The sequence below is a fragment of the Leptinotarsa decemlineata genome, unplaced genomic scaffold (genome assembly GCF_025532065.1).
Source record: "Leptinotarsa decemlineata unplaced genomic scaffold, Ldec_3_MD MMD2_tig00026328_RagTag_RagTag, whole genome shotgun sequence".
Lineage (NCBI taxonomy): Eukaryota > Metazoa > Arthropoda > Insecta > Coleoptera > Chrysomelidae > Leptinotarsa > Leptinotarsa decemlineata.
This window is the reverse complement of record NW_027412688.1, coordinates 30,969,712-30,994,633: the sequence shown is the minus strand read 5'-3', so window position 1 is coordinate 30,994,633 and position 24,922 is coordinate 30,969,712. Positions and strand designations below refer to the sequence as shown.

General features: G+C 37.7%; 1 protein-coding gene across 1 annotated transcript in view; it reads right to left on the bottom strand.

The window, feature by feature from the left end:
* Positions 1-24,922, bottom strand: part of Sol1 — a 425,973-nt gene that overhangs the window by 74,914 nt on the left and 326,137 nt on the right. Inside the window, exon 9 of the mRNA XM_074182744.1 lies at positions 12,083-12,154. Coding sequence (XP_074038845.1) covers positions 12,083-12,154 — 72 coding nt within the window. The remainder of the gene's footprint in view (positions 1-12,082; positions 12,155-24,922) is intronic.

Here is a 24,922-nt window from a genome sequence, read left to right as displayed (position 1 = left end):
AATAATTCGTGATACATCAGCAGACAGCGCTGTTTCGACCTACCACAGATCTCATCAATGGTGCTAGGCTGAATCACGAATGAATTGTTCATCAGTCATCATAAACATAATCTTAGGTCGTTAGATTGACGAAGGGCATAATAATTGGAGTAACCACTGAATATTAATTAAATTTATGTTTGCTAATTGAACATACTGTTTCTAAAACACCGTCGGTATTTGAGTTTTGCAACATACTCCCCAGAAAGGAATTCCATACCTTAAATGCGACTCAACAAGTGAGAAAAATGCCGATGTAGCGGCAGAAAAACCAAGATCCTTATGAATTAATCTCACTGTAACACACCTTGAAGCTAGCTTTTTATTCAGGGTTACAATGTGATCGGCGAATTTGAGTTCATTGTCAATTATTACCCCCAAAAATCCAGTAATAGGTCAGTTTTCAATTATCCTGTCCACGTCCTGTGTTGGTAAAAGAATGCTGTCAATACAAAAGCGGAATGATATTTTTTGGAAACATAGAGTCGAACCATTTTTTAATTTTTTTATACCTGCACTTATAATCTCGTGGATATTATACAAAGTTTTATCACGCCATAATATTGTGGTGTCTTCAGCGAATAGGGTACGTTTACGTACTTGTACTTTGATGTTTCATGCAATAATTGTGCTGGAGTAGATGCTGCATTTGAAATTTAGCGAAACACAAGTTCAAACTCACTATTCCTGCTGGTTTCCATTGTTTATTCCAAACAAAAATCATGCAAACATTCAAAAAGCAAAATATCAACTGAATTCTTGTCAAATTGCTGTCAGTCGTTATTTGGTCCACTGAATCGAAATGAAGAAGAAGAACAAAACCATACCCACCAAGATTTTCATATTTACATTGAAAACCAGGAAGTAGGTATTCATTTTTAGACAATTGTCGACACAAATAATAAAATCTGAGAGGTTTTATATATTCGAAAGCTCTAAATCTCTTAGAGAGTTTCTGGATGATACTGAAAAGTTCTTCAAACGAATAACTTGATCTTATTCAATCGACACAACTATGTCCCCTGCCTCGAATATGTAATGTCTTCATAGTCGAAGAAAATCACCGGCTTGAAATTCTTGTATCTAGGAATTCAGGGGAATATGTGACAGTCCATTTCCTCGAAGGAAATAACGACACACTGAAACTTTCATACATCATCATCTGAACAAGACGGTAGAGAGGGAATAATAATGAGGAATTCGCAGTGATATATGCCGCAGATATGCCACGTCGGCTACGATTCCCTTGTTTGGAGAACAAACACCGGTCACGTTGATATTATGCGGGATGATTCTATCAATTATAAAAAACTGAAATTTTTAGGAATTGTCACCTAAATGATGTTTGCTGTGTTAGAACAAATGTTACGGAGACTGGATTTTATCACTAACAGAGTCGTTGAGATTGATTACTAAAGCTATTTGTTATATCGTGAGTAGGACGACATCACCGGTATGGTATCAGATTACCAAGATAACGACTACCAAGATTGAATCAGCAGAGTCAGCAGAACCTAATACTTTTGTTATCGTCTTCTGCTGACACCGCTGTCTACACATCAGGTATAAATGGACCCTGCGAGGCAAAATGAGTGTCCAGTGTCCAGTTTTAATTTAGAATCTGTTCGATATTCATTATAGTTTTGCCTTATTAACATCAAGTAACATCTTCATTTTCGAATTTTCACTGAACAGTTCACAAAACCGCTATACATGTTTCGCTATACAATGTCGTTTTCATGCGCTATACAAAAGCGTATGAACACGCTATACAATACGTTCATGCGCTATACAATAGCGTATAAACACACCTAAGGAACAATAAAGAGTACACTTTTTTTCTGAAAGAGTAAGGTGACTCCAAGAATTATGTGCCCTATGCATACGCAATGCGAGCAGAATGACCGATACTTGATGGAAATCCATAACATAATCAAGTAACATCTTCATTTCCGAATTTTCACTGAACAGTTCACAAAACCGCTATACGTATTTTGCTATACAATACGCTATACAATAGCGTATGAATACGCTATACATACGCTACAAAATAGCGTATAAACACACTTGAAGAACAATGAGGAGTATCATAATTTTTTTCTGAAAGAGTAAGTTGACTTCAAGAATCATTTGCCCTATGCATACGCCATGCGAGCAGAATGACAGCTTTCTGAATTTGACCGGCCAATATTTCTGCCGAAATTATCTTTGAATTCGAGAGTAGAGACTGCATCATTTTACGAAGAACTCCAATAATCAGAACAACCATCTCAAAAATTGTTCGGGATAAAGTCTGCGGAGTTCGAAAAGTAAATTTTTATTTTCTATACAGTTTTTCTCCTCTTTCAGGACGATATTCGTCTTACCGGTAGCTGAAAACTTCACGAAAAATGCCGTCTAGCTATGATGGTCAATAAAAACTACATCAGGTTTATTGGCTCGCATGACCCTGAGGGTCATGATGAACCCCTCATTTTCCGACTTCAGCAAACTCGACCTGAGGAAAGCGAAGGTCAGGCGCTTTGATAAGCCAAGGTTTTCAATGAACAACCGTCAAACGGATGATTCGTATCGTTACGGCGAGTTGATACAGCTCCTTCCGAGTCCACTTCACTATTCCAAACGAGTAGAGTAAGATTAGAGTAGTGAGCATATTCATTGCAGCCAACTATATTCTTACCCGACAGTTTCGATCAACAGATCTGTCGAAGTTTGTGCTGATACTTGTCGTGGAGAGAGTTCTTCACTGTTGTTACCTCTTGTGAGTAGCGTTGTTCCACCCCAAGGTAAATATACGTTGGCGGGTATGATGTTCTTGTTCATCTTTCACTACATGGACCACTGTGCTGTTTTTGGCGAGTGCATTGCCTTGAGATGTGGGGGTTGAGCAAACCGGCCATCGGATGCCTGCTTACACGTAGCCCCCTGGAAATGACAGAATCACTTGTGGTTCTATTATTCCCTAACTGATTGGCAACCCAACGATGGCTTAATCCTGAAGTGAATATATCCGTGCCTAGAGGATGAATGACACTGAGCCTATCAGCTGTTTCTACGGAACCTTCGACATACCGGGCGCCATGTCACGGTATTGCAGGGCTCTACCGTGATTAACCTTCTTTCCCTAGCTAATCGTGGGACTTTTATGGACAGCGTGAACTTAAAAATTCTTTCTGATGCTGATCTCCTCTACAGAGGAGATGGATGCCGAGCTAACGACTCCAACTGACCTCCCTGTAAATTGAGACCGGGAGCAAGAGCTTCACAACTCTCCAACTCCTGATCCAATAACTGAACCTGAAAAAAAAGTTATGGTGGTGCAACCATGAAACGACTAAGTCGTCTCCTCAAGAGCGAAGTACCTTATGAAATCACCTTGCACCAAATTCTTGACCGGCCCACGCGGAATCTGTCTCATGTGGTGGAACAAGCCCCCCATCAGCAGGTAAGCAAATGTTTGCGCTCAAGTGATGATTCACCAAAACCAGACACGAAAAAGCCCTGCACGTTTGGATCTGAGGCATCGTCAGGTGTAGCTGACGTGCAAAAACCCTCATATGTGAAGGTTGTCGTGGGTATCAACGTGGAAATCTTGCTCCTTGACAATCCGACTACCTCATTAATGATGAAATAGCAGAGCATATACTTTGTGCCTGTCCCGCTGGGGAACGACTCAGCAGATACACCATACACCATACAAACAAATAGGCTCCGTCGAGAAGCTGGGTTTACCATGTCAGGAATCACAGGTTGAAAGGTAAGACCTCGTTAGTCCTCAGCTCGCACAAGTTTCTCAACTTCTGAGAGTTGTCGTTCGTATGGGGGCGACAGCTGATTAACAAAAAAACAGATTTTAAACAGATTTGGTCGAGTGTAAATATGTGTGACTCACAATAAACCCCTGCGGGCTACGGTGGAAGGTCGAATAGACCCACTCACTTTGGACCTTACCTAACCTGACCTAAGTATACGTTTCTCCGGTTTACAGATGGTGCAGAATGCTTTCATCTACGATGCGTAGTCCTCGCATCGTCCTTTCTTAAGATGGTCTGTTGCACATTCGTCTATCCCGGATTTCATACTGTAAGCATGGGTCAACTCTTCCACCAGACTCAAGGACAGATGGATATCATTTTCTACAGAAGCATAAAGTTCAAAATTATCCTTATAAAACAAACGGCTCACTTTTGCCTCCGATTTTTGGGATGCCACAGTTTTACCCCCGAATATTCCTAAGCGCAACGGATAATGGCATGAGTGAGAAGAGAGGGGACTGAGAAAATCATCCTGAAATATACCCCTTCTGAAAGTGACCCACCCTGATTGGACCAGATGTTATGGTGAAGCGAGTTCGCCAGAGTGGTATCAGTTGTTCTAGGCGTCTCACTATTCTGTCGTGACTCGCAAGGCATCTGAGCAAATGCAAGATGACCTCATGCGATTCCGCATTGAAACCCTTGCGGTAATCGATCCAGGTCATAGCGAGGTAACGCTTGAACTTTATTGAGTCCTACGTTGTACCTCTATCTATGACAATATTTTCTTAACATCTAGCGATTCCTCTTTTCGACCCTCGCTGCTCATATATCCTTTCGAACACTAGGTCAACTGCAGGTATTATTATCATCATGATCATTATGTAATATATTCAAAGTGTTTGTGTTTGAGCTCGTGATTCATGAACCCAGAAGAATACAATGAAATCCCAACGGGAAACCTGTTACAGGGATCAGTATCGTTGAAATGGGTCTATATGAGAATAGAATAGAATATTAAAAACTAAAAATCCTTATTTCCGTAGCACACTGGATGAATTAATACAAAACAGTTTGTAGGGAATGGATAAAAACGTGACTGATTATAAAATATTTGACAAGGTGTATTAGAAAATCAATAATACAATAATCTGGTGTTTTCAGACTGAAAATATTATTTGGATTGTTTACACGTTGCACCAAATGGTATATAGAGGAAGATAAGGCAATGAGTCTCCAGTGTTTCCGAAAACTTGGAAGAAACGGACGAGTCAGAAGGCTCCCTAGCGACGAAGTCACATTTTACTGTACCTATGCTTGGTTGAAAATGTGTTTTCCAGTTCCAGAAAAGGCAAGAATTTCACTCATATATCTTCTAGTATCATCAGTATAATGTTAGTCTCGGTCTTCCCAGATTCCAATCTCAGCAGGACTCATTATAACAACGACACACTGAAACTTCCATACGCCAGGTTTGAACTGGGTAGTGTAGAGGGAATGATAATGAGGAATTCGCAGTGATATATGCGGCTGATATGCCGTGTCGACTATGATTCCCTTATTTGGAGAACAAACAACGGTCATGTTGATATTGTGCTGGATGATTCTTTTAATCAGCTTTGCGGATTTAACTGAACGCTTTGATTTATTGCGGTATGATTTATTATGAGGGATACAAAGTGATCGATTTGCTGGTATGTTTAATGTAAATGTAAATGTGTTTAATGTAGATTTAATCGGTTGATTCGGAGATCATTCTTCTTTATTTTAATTTAGTTATTCAACGATTCGAGATTCAAGTAGAAGTTATACTTGAGTATATACTTCAAAAACCGTTCAACATTCACTTTAGGCTTTTTCATTTCACCTTCATTTCGAAGGTATGGAACAATTTGCTTGGATCGACATTTGTGAGAAATTTTACATTTTCATCTTCGGGGAAAGAAGATAAATAAAGAAACACGAAGTTTCGAAGTAATTCAACACAACCTATTATATCATTAAACAGTTTGAACTGAAAAATTACTTCAAAATAAGCATTTTTTTCTATTACCAGACATGTGTTTCACCAGCTAAGTTGGCATTTTCAGGAGATGAAGAAAGTATAGGTTTTGCTGTTCACCCCGTTTTAAAGGTTTAACATTTTCAGTTCCTTTCGGATTGAATGAAGGAATGAGTGCTTCAATTATCATAATGATGAGCATTACAATGATACAATAGAAAATAAGTCTGAATACGAATGTAAAATTTCACCCTGTATATATATATATATATATATATATATATGTATATATATATATATTTATATATATATATATATATATATATATATATATATATATATATATATATATATATATATATATATATATATATATATATATATATTTGAAGAGGTGATTCTTAGACTCATTTTAAGAAAAAAACTTCCTATGGACGTATGTCCTAAACGCCTTAACTTTTGAGATACAGGACGGCAAAATTTTCAAAAATAATCAGTTTTTTAATAATAACTGAGATAATTTTGTAGACATCTTTGGCATATCTGGTACATATGTTCCATGCCTCAAGGCGCATTTTCTGATGTACACAAATTTGTATTTTTTCAAACAGTGGCATCCCTACGGGTTTCGCATTGAATATTTTTGGGGAAAAAGTACTACGCCAATGCTTTCTTATCAAAATAAAATCATTTTTAAAATCTTCATTTATTTTTGAGAAAATTTGATCTCCTGGTATTTCTTTGTCCGACGCATGATTTTCACTCAAGAAAATAAAAATCGACAGAAAGCAAATTAAGAAATTAGATCAATTCTAAAATGAATGAGAATCTGAAAATTGCTTCATAACGCATTACCAATTCCCTAATAATATTTGAAAACAAAATCTGCAAAAAAATAAATTTTTCACAAAAACGAGTTTTATTTTATTTTGTGACAGTAAGTCTAAACGAATAGCACAAATTTGTTAATTAGTAATAATACCAAAACTGATTATAAAAATTGTTGGAAGTGGCCACCTGCACTTAGTATGCACCTGTTCAAATATTCCCGGCGTATTTCGTATAGTTTCACACGAGACAACTATTCGCTCTCTTAAATCTTCTGAAGTATTAACGGGAATTTTATACACAAGAGTTTTAAGGTGACCCCATAAAAAAATCTAAACTGTTCAGATCGGGGGATCTTGCTGGCCATTGCTGAGGTCCTCCGCGACCTATCCAACGATTAGGATAAACTGTATTTAAATGGTTTTTGACAATTACACTGAAATGAGCAGGGGCGCCATCGTGCATGTACCATATTCGATTCCTTAACGCAAGTGGCACATCTTCCAATAACCCAGGTAAGTCTTCTTTGAGAAAGTGTAAATAAGAACGACCATCAAGGCGTCCTGGTAGAAAAAATGGGCCTATTAGATGATCACCTATAATTCCTGCCCATACATTAACCAAAAATTGGTGTTGGAAATGAGTTTCGGTTATTGCATGGGGATTTTCTTCAGCCCACACATGATTGTTATGGAAATTTTGAATGGCATTCCGAGAAAAATTTGCTTCGTCTGTGAACAAAATTTGTGTCTCAAACTGCGGATTTAGTGCAATACTTTGTAAATACCACTGACTGAAGTTCACACGCTGTGGAAAATCTCTGGGGAGTAATGCCTGCACTCTTGAAATATGGTATGGGTATAACAAAAAATCAACCAAAATACGCCAAACAATTTGATGACAAATATCCAGAGTTATAGCGAACTTCCTCGTACTCGTCTCAATTTCTTGCAGCACCGCTTCCTCAATTTCAGGAGTTCCTACTACACGAGGTCTACCTTCCGGAGTCCCTTTCTTGAAACTACCAGTTTTCCCAAGTCGACGATGAATATTTGAAAAGGTTCGGCTATCTGGTAAGGCATGATTAGGATATCTTTCCTGATAAATGCGCCTGGCTTCTGTTGCATTACCTTCGGCAAGGCCATATACGTAATGCATTTGCGCCATTTCCGCATTCGTATAATTTACCATATTTACTGATATTCAGAAAAACAGCGGACTACCAAAATAACTTCAAAATCAATCAAAACGCGCTGTGACAGTTTTTAACACCAAAACCTTACTTTAAACCAACATCAATATTAGCTACTGACATTTGTACATACAGAGAATTCGTTTATTGCTATGGTGGGTACGCTGTTTTTTCTGCTTTTAATCTTTAAAAGAAATCACATATCGACAAACTCCATATTTTCAAGAGGTGCAGTAAATAAATTCTGCTACACGTAATTTATTCCAGGATAACTAAATTTATGTTTTCAAAAATTATTAAGCGGTGCTGCGTTATGACGTAATTTTAATTGAGAACAGTGCATCTGACAACAAACAAATACCTTTTAGATCCTCAATTATTTTGCAACAAATCTAATCTCTTAGTTTGCTTTCAGTCGATGCACGATACCGCATCAGATTTTTAAGGAATTTATCCTTAAGTAGAGCGATTTTTAATTTTTTGAGCGAAAACCATGCCTCGGACAAAGAAAACCCAGCAAATCAAATGTGCTCAAAAATGTATGGAGATTTTAAAAATAATTTTTAATTCAAGATAGAGCAGTGGCGTAGTATTTTTTTCGCCAAAAATATACATTTCAAAACTCGTACGTACGCCACTGGCAGAGAAAATTAAGAAAATTGAACATCAGAAAATGCGCCTTGAGGCATGGAACATATGTACCAAATATGCCAAAGATGTCTACAAAATTATCTCAGTTATTATTAAAAAGCTGATTATTTTTGAAAACTTTGCCAACCTGTATCTCAAAAGTTAAGGCGTTTAGGACATACGTCCATAGGACGTTTTTTTCTTAAAATGGGTCTAAGAATCACCTCCTCAAATATTAGCATGTGTTTAAGGAACACCCTGTATATATATATATATATATATATATATATATATATATATATATATATATATATATATATATATATATATATATATATATATATATATATATATATATATAATAAATAGATAAGTACTTTTTGACCATTCCCATATTGATTTCAATTTAAGAGCCACTGGTAGACAGCTGTTTCAGCCTATTGGGCATCGTCAGTTCCAGGCAGGCGGCCCTCGATTGAAGACAAAATGAGCCTGCACGTCGTCTTGATTTCAATCAGGTTGGAGCCTGGCTCCCTTACCCTTTGAACTGATAAGACAAAATGAGAAAAACCAAGAAAGTACTTGATAAAAATAGCTACGTAAACGCAAGCGAAACATAAGTGGAACCACCTATTGGTGTGACACCCAAGTCAACTTGCCAAGTTTTTATGTGAGTGTTGGTGGTTTGACCAATCAACCGACAACTGCGGTAGCAGAAATTTGGGAAGCTAACATGAAATGCCATCGGAAAACGAATCCACATGTTTCTAGAAATGATATGAAATCTAGGAAGGTTAATGCAGCAGCTTGACTGCATTAACCTTGAATATATCTCCATGTGTACCTAAAGGTTCAACTCTCGGTCCTACTCTTTTCGTAATCTAAACATCCTAATTTCCAAAGTGTCTCCATCACACTGAAATTCATACCTACGCTGATGACACCCAAGTCAAAGCCGGAGTCTTCTGTAGCACTTGTTTGTGAGCAAATAAATGCCGATTCAAAATCCTCACAACCTCAAAGAAGTACTGCCTTCAAAACAGTAGTAGTGCTATTTGGTCGAACAGCAATGAGGAAAAGATGTGAGAGAAATATCGATATTGTTCTCGACTAGCATCAGTTGCCTTTGACAGAATCTACGAAAAATCTAGGTCTCATAATTGACAAATCCCTGAGTTCAACTCTCAGGTCTCCAAATTATAAAACGTGTCTATATTGATTTGAAATCAATATACTCAAATAGGAAGTCATTGAATCAAAAATCGAAGAAAATATTATGCGATGCCCTAGTTCTCTCTCAGGCCAACTATGCAGATATAGTATATGGCCCAGCGTTACGTTTATCTGATAAAAAAAATACAGACCCTTTAAAACGCATGCAGAAACTAGAAGGAGACAACACGTGTCTCATCATTTGGAAAGACTGGGCTAGCTAAAAATGAAAGTTTGACGCATATTTCATGCTACAATAAGATTATAACAACAGAAGTATCCAGTTATCTTCATGACGAAATAAAATATAGAACAGACATCCCAAATTTGAACCTGAGATTCAGAAATCAAGTAACTACACCTCATATATGATGGAATCGGCCGATACTTGATGAAAATCCATAACTAACGTATTCTAAAAACACTTTATTGTGTGATTTTCATTAGATAGTTTTACAAAAACGCAACACGTGTTTCGTCATACAATGGCTTCCTCGGGCGTGTCTTAATAAGAGGAGGAAGCCCGTATTCACGTATGTTGTGGATGTACAATATTTTTTCATTTTTTTTTTTGAGGTACAATGGACAACCAACTTCTTATTGAGTAATTTTTGACAAGATCTGAAATTGAATTTTGCCTTTTGATAGGTACGTGGGTGGATTGTATATATTGTATTCCATACAATGTATTTTTTTCTCACCTATCAATGAAAATAATTATTATTATTATAAATTTTATAGTTCTTTTCCTGAAAAAAGGACTGCATATCACTAATACACAATCTAAGTATAACACCCTAATATGTAAACAGCAATGTGTGATACCGTGTTCGATATTATGGATGACAACAAAAAACGAAATATTTTTCATCTCACAAGATTGTTTTGTTTTTGGGCTCTGGATTTGACCAGATGACATATAGTAAAAATGGCGAAGAAAAATAGAAGACAAATCTCCCATTTGGAATTCGATGTCAAAGCTTAGCTTTTGAATAAATCGACTTGTTTATTATTCTTATCTGTGATTTTCTGTTGATTTATGGGTTGGTATGACGTTTTCTTAAGGGGATGCCATGTTGACTCAAACAATCAAGTCGTGAGTTATTATTTTCACAAAGTTAGCAATTATGCAGGTTGTTTCAATAGTGATAATCATCAAATAGTTATGGAGCCTCAAGAATTTTCCTTGTGTTTTATCCTTGGGAAAAAATTCATATATGAATGCTAGTGGTGGTAGTAATATATTTTGAATTTCCACTTATCTTATCAAGTATCAATCGAGGATTCAATCAAATGAGGATTTGATCAGTGATGAAAATCATTTTGAAAAACTGTACCTAGTGAAGAAGACCGGTGATATTTTAATTCCTCTTTTGATATCGTTTGAGTTCCTAGTCTAGGTGGAAAACATTTCACATTTTGCACGGTTTTAATGATATGGACATTCAATTAGGTATTTTTTGGCATACATAAAACTTTCATCTGAGAAACAGCTCCATCTCGTGAACAAAGCATTAGAAGCAAAAAAAAAGACTCCATATACCAATACTGCAATCAAAATGAGTCAAGATAGTGTATCTAGGAGATATATATACAGTATGAAAAAATAAATATTGCGGAATGATATCTCGAAACATGCAGCTCTCCCAACAGTTCTGTTAAATGCCTGCCAGGAAACAACTACTTTCCCGGCTAAAACCACGATGGATATTTAATTATATTCGACAAATATTTATGCAAAATATTCAGAGAGGATATTCTGTTATAGATAGAGTTTTAATAGTTTACACATCTTTCTCTCAGACGACGATTTCATACATGAAGTCGTGCCGCATTGAAGTCAGTCAAGAACCAGGAACTCCTTCGTTTAGGTAGGATCTTTTCTGCATTGATGAGAAGTATCACTTCAAAACCGATCTGAAGATGATCTACTTGATTTATTTCAGCGTGGTCTTGTTGTTGGATGAACGAGATGCATCTGCTAGGCTATCCTCTGCGAGGTATCTTGCATAAATGTCTGTTGAATATAATTCAATGTCCAGCGCGGTAGTAAACAGGGAAGTTGTTATTTTCCAATAGACAGACATTCACTAGATTTGGTGGGTACATTGAGAGAGATGGATGTTTCAGTATTTCATTTCAAAATATGCATTTTGTTAAACAATTATTCAATTTATATTCATAAAAATGAGTTATCCCATACGAATTTATCAGAATGCAATCTACAGTATCTTTAGGACAAAATCCTTGACGCTGTAGCACTTAACACTAAGTTTTTTGGTTCACACTCAAATATGTAGGTACAGTGAGTTGCCTGAATAGGGATTTTGAAATTTGTGAACTGTGAACACATTTCGATCATTCCTAATTGGAGTTCATAAATTTCATTCCACTGGTATTTGCTTAAAACCAATAAAAACTTACTTGTCTCGCTGACATTTGGTTCAGTTTCAGTCGGTGAGGAATATGTTCTCAGGCGGTTATAACTATGTGAATCTGAAACAAAAACAGTCCAATGATAAGCACAATACGTAGAACTGGAACTCGAAACGTAAAATGAATCTAATGAAACATCAGTCATTATAAGTTGTAAAACAAATTTGTTCATTGCGTTTGTTTGTCTACCTGAACGCGAAGAACTCAGAAAGAGAGTCATAGTTACGACCGCACCGGGGGGCCGGTTAGGCCCCCCAGACGCACCCTGGCGTTGGATGCGATCGGGTGTGGAGGGGTGGATTTTCAAGAAATCCTTGCGGGTACCGCCCCTCACCCCACACCAACAGGATTTCGCAGGGCTTCCTCCCGCTCACCGAACCCGGAATTGCTTCCTTACATCCACTTAGTGTGGCTAACCAAGAGACAGGACCATCGGCAGCGTTCGACCAAACGTTCGTACAAGTTAACTAAGCTCTTCTTTCGCCAGAGAGTGCTCGCGTCGCACACCTGCCCCCGCCAACCATGCCAAATCAATTGGGAATATGGTCCCGGAAGTGGCCGGTCGGGGTCCTAAGCTCGGATACTAGTAGCTCCGTCCAACCGGGGTCCGACACCTCAAGCGTCTGCCTTGGTGCCCTCCAAGACTAGACTCGGATACTAGAGCCCGGAAGGACCGCGAGCCCCGACACCTCGAACGCTCGGATCCGTACAGAAGCAGGCGAGGATCACGGAACAGCATAAGCCGTCCAGTGCCTCAGTATGGGGCTGCAATGCACCCATGAATGGATTACCGCAATCCTGTATCCCTTTACCCGCTAGCGGAGCCGCTGCCCCTAAGAGGCCAACACCAGTTGGAGATGAGGCTCACTAGCCTCAGGATCCCCAAGAACCCCAAGAACCCATAATATATAATATAGAATTGTGAACAGACTTCATCATTTTCAGGAAGTGAATAGTAAACATTTCAAATCTTCATTGCTATGAACTGAGTGAGTTTGTAATTATTTTTTAATTATGACATTTATCGTTTGTGGGAATTGGAATAGCTATCAAACCATGTATCACAAGACTACTTTTTCTATTTCATAAAAAGTTGATAGCGCCTTTTTGGGGTCGCTTGTTGCAACGCTATTCTCTTCGTTACCAAAAATTACTTAAAAAGACACCTTTTTTCGTGAATTTTGTCTGTCCTTGATATCTTGTCCCGCACTGTATAATCTGATAATTGGAGTCTATTTACAGGGAATTGATGTTGATCCTTATTGAATGAATTCATCGCACAATACAATTCTAATTTATATTTCAGGAGTTGTCGAAAAACTTTGAAACTATCACGTGAGGACAAACCGATAAGTCACGTGATTTGAAGAAAAATGCAATTGCCCTATTGCCTTAGAATCTAGATTGAGATATTTACTAACTCAATCTGAATCGCATTCACTTATTACACGCTTTACGGCTTCACCTGTATGTGTATGTATGTTTGTTTGTATGTCAATTTGTTTGTAACTCTCAAGCTCGAGATCTGTATTCGACAGAATTATTGACATTATTGCTTGATCTATTCGCGGACAGATAGCGCTGTACGTAACCTCTTTGATAGCCACAAGAAACCCTTGCGGGTTGCGGTGGAGGGTTGAATAGACCCACTCACTTTGGACCTGACCACCTTGATATATCGACATTATGGCTTGATCTAGTCACGGGCAGATGGTGCTGTACGTAATCTCCTTGATATGATTCGAACCCACTTTACATGTATTTCTTCATTTGAAAAAAGTAGTTTTTTTTATTAAAACGCGCGCCTGTTGCCTTATTTGTAACCCTCCTTTGCGCGTCTGCTGTCTTGGGCTTGGTAGCTGATTTTCAGACTCCCTCTCCGGAATCGGAAAATGTCAATGATCATTTTTCTAAACAATATACGGCAGATAGATCCCAAAGCTTAGATAAAATTCTTATAGTTTAAAAAAACTCAAAAACACGCTTTTATAGCATACGAAACATAAATGCAAAATAAATATAGCTCATAAATCTAAAAAACACGCTCTTGAAGAATATCACAATAACACTAGGATTTTTCGTTCGTTATTGTTTCAAGCTTATTTTAAAAAAATATTTTTTACTTCTCAGTTCGATGTTCTTTAAAAGCATGTTTTTTAGTTTTTTAAACTCTAATCTCTCATTGAAAGTTACTATCGATGGTTTTATTTCGGAGACTTTTTTATCCATGCCGGTTTCAAAATTGTCACTGTTTCGAACCATTTTGTTATACATCAATAACCTATTGAAAATACTAGAGAACCAATAGATTACTTTCCTGACGACAATAAAGTTCTATCGTCTTTCCATTTAGATACAGAACAACAGCTGTAAAAGCATATCATCGAATACAACAAGAAATTTCAGCTTTTTGACAACAAAATTCACGTTGAAAAAAATAGAGGTTCAGAAGGTGAATGAGGCAGAACCAGGTACAAAGTTGTTGACATTTGGGATCAAATTGATATTATGTGACTTTGTTTTTAGTTTTGGTCCATAATTCGAAGAGCTGAACAAAATACACGCCACAGTTTTCGATTCTTCCACCACCTATCAACATGCTTAAAAATCTTGTTTTTCTCGTTGAGAGTTTTTGACATAACAAAAGTGAATCGATGGAAACACCAGGCTTTCTATGAATCTTACTCTCTGCTTCATGAACAACGGAACCCGCACTAATTTTATTTTTAACTAATGTTACTGCAGTTTCGTCCTATAAGGACATTTTCAAACTTATTCATACGACGAAACTGCATTAATGTTAGTTACAAAAAAGATAGAAATTTTCAATTCTCTTTTCTTCGTAATTATTTCCTACCACGTAGTAACGGCTACATCCATCAATTTATTTTCAAGTTTCAATTTATTCCACAGGAAAACGTTCTTCGGCGCCCTCTAGTGAGGAAAAGAGAAGTATTTCAACAAAATCAATAGATACAACAGGTCTGGATTACAGTTCTCTTTCCGCTGAAATCGATATCGTGCACTCTGTTGCGAAAGCAGTACAGAAACCTTTATTGCTGAAATTCGAATGACTTCAGAAATATCAAGTGTCGCCATCTGTCTACCATGGAAAGAACGCGTGAAGGGAGTTCAAAAGGTAGTTTTGCAGTTCACATTGATTGTTTTTTGAAATTTTTGAAATTGAGAGTTTATTTTGTTACTTAAAGAAAAAGGAACGGTATATGGCATTTCGTACAAAAAGTTACAAGGCAAATAAACTTTGAGCTTGTGTGAGAGCATTTTTAAGGTCCAGGAAAACAATTATTCTATAGTTCAGAGTACTTTTCAATACAACAGATAGAAATTATATTTCTTTTCATGAACGTCTAAAAGTTTGGTATTATATCAAACAACGGAATAGTTACTGAAAGGTTGAAGTGGAAACTCTGGCATGTAATGAATTCAAAACAATCAATTTTCCCAGTCACCAGAAATGCAATACTTTTCTCACCTACCAAGTTGGCTTCTTCAGGAGATGAAGAAAATTAATTCCTGACTATAAAACTCTCTATTCATATCTAACAGAAAAAACTTCGATAATTTCCGGTAGAAGGGCTCTTCGTCTTTTTTTTGCATTACTCTGTTGAAATTTGCGGGAACATTCACAGGAAAATTTTCCTGCAATTTGTACCCGAAATCATTAATATTTATCGCACCCTGTTGAAATTAGCGAAAACTTCTACGAGAACATTTCCCGTAAATTTCTATCTGAAACTATTGATGTGTATCGGAAAGTGAAATTGAAAGTGTGTCCTGTTAGATATAAATTGAGAGTTCGAAAGTTAGGAGTCACTTTTCTTCATCTCTTGAAGACGCCGATTGGTTCTGGAATGGAATAGTTATACTCATTTGAGACGAAAAATGAGGCTACTAAGTTGAACATTTGAACTTTCCACAAATTTTTTAGCATCATTTTTTAGATCATAGATTGTGTCTCTTAGATTTTTCTTCGCGCCTTGGGGCAGTTACAAAATATGTGACGATTTGATTCAAAGAAGTATCGTACTTTATGCAAAAGCATAAAAGAACAGACCTCACAGACGTGACAATTTCTGTCTATTGTTCATTGCGTGAAGCAACCACTTATCGAGCTTTTCGACCTTTCCAATATATTTCAAACTATCAAAAACCACATGGAAGCTGATACCCAGTTCTTCCGCCATCCCACGCACCGTTTGTTATGGGTCAGTCTCCACCAGGGTACTTAAATCATCGTCCTCGATTACTTTAGGTCTACCACTTTGTGGCTCATATTCGAGCCTGAAATCTCCGGAACGAAAATTCGCAAACCAAAGAAAAAACAATACCTTCATCAACAAAATAATAATAATAGTAATAATATATTTATTCACTATATTAAATGACAGAGTTAATTATATAATACATAATGATTTAACTAGGTAGGTAAATGGTTTTGATGACATTTTTGTATTTAATTTTATTGGAGAAAACTCAGTCTACAATGAAAACGAAGACCTCTGAAGAACAGTCTTTTGGTCCTATTGTATTATTTCAGAAATTATTCTTTATATCGATCAGTTGATAGGTGAATGATCTAGGAAGGTTTGAAATAGACTTTTTCAGTTCTTCTTCGAATAGGTTTAGCGAGTTGATTGTTTTGAGTTCACTGGGAACTGCATTGTATACTCTGGGTTTGACGGAAGGCACTGCGAGGTGGTTATCTCCTTTCCGAGTATTATATGTGTGCACGTAGTAATTTTTAGATCCTTTTTTTTTCTGCTCCACTATCAAGACGTTCGAAAATAATTGTTCAGTACCTAAAACTTTTGCTAGATGATAAATTCAATCACTGGAATATAATCGATCTTTCGAGTATATTATCCTTAGTATCCATTTCTGGAGTACATCGAGTCCGTTCATTTGATTATTGTAGGCACCTCCCTAAGCTATTATTGCATACCCCAATTGTGATTCCACCAGTGCGAACTGTAAAATTCTCAAGCATCTTATTTCAATATATTTCTTGATACGTTTAAACTTCGCTATGAGGCTTTTCAATTTGAAAGTGAGTTTTTTCATGTGTGTGCCCCATTTCAAGTGGCTATCTAAGTAGACTCCCGAATATTTCATGGTTTTGATTATGGGTGTTATCATTGTCGGTCATTGATAGATGTGAAATACCTGAAAAATTTGTTTTGATGAGTGAAAATGGAAGAAATTTTGTCTTATCAAAATTAATCGTAAGTAATTTGGAGTCGAACCATTGTTTCATTTAGAGAAAATTTTTCTCGACTATGCCAAAGAACTCTTGCCAATTATCACCAGAATAAGAATATTGCGGTGTCATCCACGAATCTGATTTTGTGACCTTCTGTATCAACATTGTATAAATAAAATGAATAAAATGGGGCCCGATACTGTACCTTGTAGCACTCCAAATTCCACAGTTTCAAAGTGAATGAGTCTGCCGTAAATTTTTCATGTGATTGTATATATTTTATCATAATTTTACCACATTTGTTCAGTATAATTTCCATACGCCACTACAAGAGGCAGATTGAACGAAAAATGTCAGTCATTTCTGAGAATTTATTGTCTACCATTTTGGCATTATAGTGTTACGTTTTTTACCGTGAGTTTTCCAATAATTGACCACACTGAACAATAATCAAATTTAACATTATTTCACTTCAAATACAACAAACACTTCAACTAAAATGTCTATTGCCTGACTGGATCACTTCGCGTACCGCACTATACCTTCCACTTGACTATCTCGATGAGCGAGTGGATGATGCTTATATTTGGCAATCGAAGGCGCCGGAACATTCCTCGGAATTCCATCGAAGTCGGTAGAATGTTCGCTGGGAATTCCATCGATTCGGTACGAAACGACGCGAAATGTTGGTCGAATTGAGCGCGCTTTACGCCACGTCACGATTGGTTCATGGTTACCAGTGGCGGCCGGCGTTATTTTCTTTAGGTCATAATTTACAACAATAGTGTAGCTTACTTCATCTACACTTCATTCTTTTCTGGAGGTTCCAGTTTTACATTTCATCATAACACTGAAATAGGATTTCAATTGGAACATAACAGATATATAGCTTATCAGCTAAAGCTGATGAAGTTTATGTTAGCTTAGTGAGGACATTGAATCCTCAAATATCAATATCTTTAAAAGATTTATCTGTTGCAAAAAGCATACTAATCTGTGAACGAGTTTCTACTTGAATCTTAATTTGATTGTAGCTCATTAACTTTTTTATGTTTGTTTTATGTTTTATATTGATTTTTTATCTTTTTTATGTTTGTTTGACCTGTTGAATCAGCCAGTATTTTATGATGATGTTATGTTTTTTCTTGTGCAATGTGATTGTGAAAGAAAACTGATTCAATAAAATTTTGATTGATTGATTGATTGTTATACCTTTTATTCAATAAGCCCATTAGGAAACAAACGTATTCAGAAGAATTTAACATTTCAGAATGAACTTTTCAGAGGTGAAGTTTGTTGTCCACAACGCTTAAGCAACATTGAGAGTAAAATAAGGATATTTAAGAGATGATGAAAATATTTTCTGAAAAAAATGTTGATCACACTAGTTACGGATTTTGAGTTTTATTTTGAAATTGCTGTGAGAAATAAACAATTTCCATTCAGAATTTTTCCTTTATTCCACCTATTTTTCAAAGAGATCGCTTGGAAATCATAATTTTATTCTTCAGTATATACCTATTGACTTTTGGTAAATTCACTTTGTATTGTCTCCGTATATAGGAAAGAGTCATGATCTTTGTATGCATAATACATTATTATGAGTAATTACTCGTGGCAACATACATACATTTTTCCAATCAAATAATTTTTGTAATAATAGACAATATTTTGTTCAAATGAATATAAATACATTGTTGGAATGAAATAGTTATATGAAGTATTCCGTAATAGAAATGCATCGTTTTCTAGCCAAAAATCTCCAGAAGGAGATACAGAACAAGCTAAGTTCATAACATAAAAATATACTGCCTTAGAACTGAAAAAAACTCTAAAAGTTTTTCAAACTGATGCAAAAAAGTTCCCTTCATCATTTTTTGCGAAAACATAACCAGCAGTAATTTTTTGTGACTCCAGAAACATAAATTACCCTCGTATTCACTAAATATAACTTTAAACATGTTCATGTTCATTCGTCTTTTGAGCGCCTCACCAGCAGAACAATTTTACATTTGCGGTCTGTATCACTGCCAGTTACTATGCTATGCTGCGCTTTCTGCATGAATTTCAATTAAAATAAGTTGTAACTGCATAAAATGCTGCCGCAAAGTGCAGGTCTGATGTTTCTTTTCGTACGTACTTATAATTCAGAAGGACTTTAAAATGAGGAATGAGAAGTTGTTTATAGTCCAATTTTCTGGTGAGTGCAGGTTTCTCGTTCTTCTATAGAATTTGGGAATGTTGTGGATATAATGTCAAATATAGTTTCAATAAAAAATGTCTTCCACATCATGCCAATATTAGAACTTTGAAGTGAATAAATGAAGTTATTGAAAATTATTTCATGTTGAAGTTCCAGATATAAGCGTATCTCAAAATCATTCAGTAATATTCATGTACCAAATTCCTTTTTACTCTACTGGGTGATTCAAAGCTCAAAGTACTTTTGTCAATTTTTTGGAATGGAACACTTCATATTAGCTATATAATCTACATACGTTGCACTCATTCGGAAATTCCAACAAATCATCTTTGAAAAATACGAAGTCATGTTGAAAATCTTAATGCTTGAAATCAATTTCTTCAGAAAATACCGTTAGGCAAGAACTTTCTTCTTGACGAAAAAATCCGAAGAAGCATAATCTGTCATTAGCTGAATAATCCCAACTTCAACATTTGATCAATAACAGGAGCTCGTCAGTTCACTCACTCTTGATTTGTGGAAAAAACCTGGAAGACTGAATGGTGACTCTTCACTCTTCAGCTCATATATTGCTGACATGCCTGAAACGAGTTCTAGAAAGTTCGGAAACGCTGACGACTGATCGCAAGCTGCTAGACACAAAGATATGGAAGTCACCGAGAATATCCTAACGAACGACCTGCTGGCTATCGGGCAATACTTTCGCAAGTGGAGACTTAAACCAAATGCTGTTAAGACAGAGGTCTCTAGTTTCCACCTGAACAAGAAATTAGCCAATAGAGAACTGCAAATCTACTTCGAAGGCATGCTACTTGAACACAATGAACAACCTGAATATCTAGGGGTTACACTAGACAGAATGTTGAGCTTTAAAGAACATGTTTCGGAAACAGCAGCTGAGATAGAAACATGTCATAACATCCTCCAGAAACTGAGATCTTCAGCCCTGGGCTTGGTATATTCAGCAGCTGAATACTGCACCCCGATGTGGCTTAATAGCGCACACGTTTACCTGGTGGATGTCCAGCTCAACCACACAATGCGGCTTATTACAGGAACGATCGAACCAACACCTACTTTCTGGCTCACCACGCTTAGCCACATAGCCCCTCCTCACCTCCGTAGAGAGCCCGGTCTTGTCAGGGAATTCAAGAAGATCATTAATAATCCTCAACTATCGAGCCACTTCGATGCCCTCGCCCTCGAAAGAAACCAACTCCGCTCCACTAGCCTACCTTACATATCCAGCAAACCACATGGATTTGACTTACCCCGCAAAACATAGTCAACCCTAAATAGAATTAGAACCAAATGCGGGAAATGCGCTGACTCATCGGTGCAGGCCCACTGAGGGCCTACACAGGTGACCCCTCTGACTTCCGGACAGCGACTAAGGATGCAATTGAATATATACATGACTCAGATGTTTGTTTGTGAACTTAAAATTATAAACAATTTTGTTCGTTACGTTAACTTTCGTGATGTGAATAAGCCATACGCTGAATAAATACAACTCTTCAAGTACATGATACCTTGTGAATCTGCAGAAGCAGAATCTACATCCAGAGAACAAACGTACTCATTCTGAGCAGGACAGCAAAGTTCACGCTCAAACGATGTTTCATTCAAACCAAAGGAGGAGTCCTGCATGACGGAATTCAAAGTATCGTCATGTTTGCCTGGCTTTCCCTTGCCCTCATATGAGAAGTTTGCTGCGGTCATCTAGGTGAGAACCTGGCTCTTTGAAATGTCAACAACTTGATATAACCTTGAATGTTTTCAGTATGCCATTATGGCTGCCTAACTTAGAAGATGATCCACATTTGAGATTCTAGATCTGCATGTTCCAGTTTGCATAGCTACCAGTGTCTGACTGATGAATGCAGTTAGTCCCTTGCAGCCAAGAGAGGGCGTCTTTCTGAAATGTGATACAGTCCAAGCAACACATTTGTTTTGCTTGGGCTGAAGAAAGTAGTTGTAGACTGATTGTCGGCAGGTCCTCACTAGGAAAACGTACCATGGTCTGTCAACGTTTAAGTCCATTATTCATAAGGAAATACAGGGACCTTCTATCAGAACACATATTCTGTTGCTTACCTGCAGAGGACGAAATCAGGTTTTGAGCAATCTGCAGTGTCTCCTCTCTTATCAGCTGATCAGAAAAAAAATCACTAACTAAATGAAGCAGTTCACTTTATCATTCACAAATCGGATATATTTGGTCGAGCCTGTATAAGGGTGGGGTGCGATAATTCCTCGCGAGTTGTCGTGGAGGGTAAAACAGACTCACTCATTTTGGATCTTCTTACGTTATGGGGACTCGATTCTGGAAATGGTGGAAACGATTGAACTTTTTTGGAAAAGTGGAAATAGGTTGACCAAGCTATTCAACGTATGGCAATCTGAGAGACATCTTTCTGGGAGAATCATGCCTGGAATGTTTGCAAAATTGTGCTGAACTATATCAGTTTGAAGTGAAATGTGTTACTTGATGGACCTATGAAGACACCAGTATTGGTACAATGTCCAATGGGTAGTTATGCTCAGTAAAAATAAATTGGCGAGTAATAGAAAAAAAAATAAGATTTGGTTACTTTTATTTGGTGAATGTTTTTCGAACGAGTGTACTTTTTTGAACAGTGTGGTTGATCGCTATAATTGTCGTCATCAGATCTATAGCAATCATAGGGTTATTAATGTGATACACGCAGAAAACCCTAAAGAGTAAAACCAAGTATACATGTAATGATAATGCTACTTTTCCACGCATGCTGAATTCAATGAAAAAGATATAAATTTCTGTAATTGACATTTCCCTTTTTTTAGAACAATCCACATAAATGAAACAAGAAGAGAAAGAAGGGAACCATGAGGACTAAAACAAAGAGAAAGACTTTGATGACGAAACTTAAATTTTCTTGCTACTACTCGTGCAAGTACATTCATATAATAATGAGCTATCAAATTTCCTCGATCATATTATTTATTGTGCAGTATTCCTACGAAGGAAAGTACGTTAATGAAGCGTCAATCACACCACCTCAGACGTGGTGCACGAAGATGGTCTGAAAAGTTTCCGATGTCAACGTGAAGGTAGCAGCACTTGTGGATAAAAGCTATTGAATTTTGTTGTTCATCTGTTGACAGTTACTCGCCGAAATTTCAGCCATTTTTGACGCGCAATTGTTATGTGCCAGTCGTTTGAGTTGGTTGATGTGGGTGTTTTTATGAAGATTGACAAAATCATGTATCGAGCTGTCATGAAATATTTGTTTTTGAAAGGCAATACGCCTACGCATATCAAAGATGTATTCTGTGTATGGGGTGTCTGCACCGTCATTCAATACATTGAAATTCTGGAATGCTGAATTCAAACGTGACCGTAAGAGCTTGAGAGATGATGAACGTTCGGGACGTCCAATAAGTGCAACTGCCGACGAAAAAATCGCCAAAGTTCACCAAATGATACTAGACGACCACCGAATTGAAGTGAAAGATGTAGCAAAGGTTATGAATATGTCAAAAGAACGTGTTTGACACATTGAATTGAATTGAATCAACATTTAAGGGGTCCCTATGCGGTCAATAATATCGTCAATGTAGGTAGGTAGGTAGGTCTAAAGTGAGTGGGTCTATTCGACCCTCCACTGCAACCCATATAGGGGTTTATTGTGGCTCACACCTATTCACACTCGGCCAAATAAACCCAGCTTCTTAACGAAGTCGAATGGTTTGTATGGTGAGTGGTCTTTCAGGTCAGATGGTGAGAGTACGGATCTGCCGAACTCAAAGAACCTGATTCGGTCCCCAGCGAGGCAGGCACAAAGTATATGCTCTGCAGTTTCATCATTTTACAGACAGAGGCGACACACACTGTCTTCCGACAGTCCAAGTCTCTGTATGTGATGATTCAAATGACAGTGACCTCTAAGAAGGCCTGTTAGACATCTTAGTTTATCCCTACTGTAGTTCAACAACTGTTTGGAATCAAGCTTCGAAGGGTGAATAAACGCCTTGGAGTGAGCCAATCCTGGAAGTTTCTGCCAGAAGTCCATAACTCTTCTTGCCATCCAGGTGTTAAGTGTGTGTTAGGCAAAGCCCAAAGCGATGCCAATGACAGGTTCTGCTCCAATGAAGCCGCTTGCAGCACCCTCCTTTACAAGAGAGTTAGCAGCTTCATTGCCTTCCAGGCCAGTACCGCCAGGAATCCACACCAGAGACAATCTGTTTAGTTTTCCTATCGAGGAGAGTCTTTTTTGGCAGTTTGCTAGCAATTTAGACGTTGCTCGGTAGGAGCCAAGAGCTTCCAACACCGCTTGACTATCCGAGAACATTTTAATTGACTTGTGAGTGAGGTTGGTTTTATCCAATCTCTCCGCACACAATTCAATTTTCGCTTGAAATACAGTCGCATAAGTTCCTAGGCAGATAGATAACTCTGTCCTGGGTCTGCGACTGAAAACACCTGCACCAGAACCGGAAGGCGTTTTTGATCCATCTGTGAACCAACAACTATCTGCTCTTAATATTTCCTTCTCCCGCAGGATCCAGTCCTCTCTACTCGGGAATAGTACATTATAAGGCAGTTCGTAGTAGACAGTGGGAGGCATAAAGTCAGAGGTCATTTCCAGAATGCTGTGACTTCAAATGTCAACCAACAGTCTGTTGCACTCTGCATTGAATTCATTTGTGCTATTGGCAATGTGCACAAGTCTGTATGCAGTCCATCCAGCCTCTCTTTCCAGAAGAATGTGGAGAGGAGGTAGATCTAGAAGGATCTCCATGGCCGCTGATGGTGTGGTACTGATGACACCACTGATAGCCAGACAACCCTGTCTCTGTAAGCCAGAGAGCTTCGCTTGAGCCGTTTTCTGTAAAGCCTTCGGTCACCAAGCAATTGCACCATACGTGATCATTGGTCTGACAAACATCACATAAATCAAATGGATTTGTTCGGGACCTAAACCCCAAGTTTTGCCATAAATCCTTCGACATGTCCATCGAGATAGTCTGGCTTTGTGTAAAACTTTTTCCAAGTGAGCGTTCCAGGTGAGTCTTTTATCAAGGACAATGCCAACATAGTTCACCTCCGTTCCAAATGGAATGACCACACCATTGAGGGAAAGTGGCGTTAAATCGTCCAATTTCTTTCTCTCGGTAAAGGGGATTACCACAGTTTTGCTGGGGTTGACAGACATCTGCTCCCTCAGGCACCAACTGTGAATAACTTCCAACGCGCGTTGGGGGATGTTACATGCTACCCTTCCCGACGTGGACCTTGCCAGGATGACAAGGTCATCTGCATTAGCTTGCAGATCAACTTTTCTTCTGTCGGGGGCATCAAGCAGACTATCCACCAGGAGCGACCACAGAAGGAAAGATAGTACCCCGCCTTGAGGGCAGC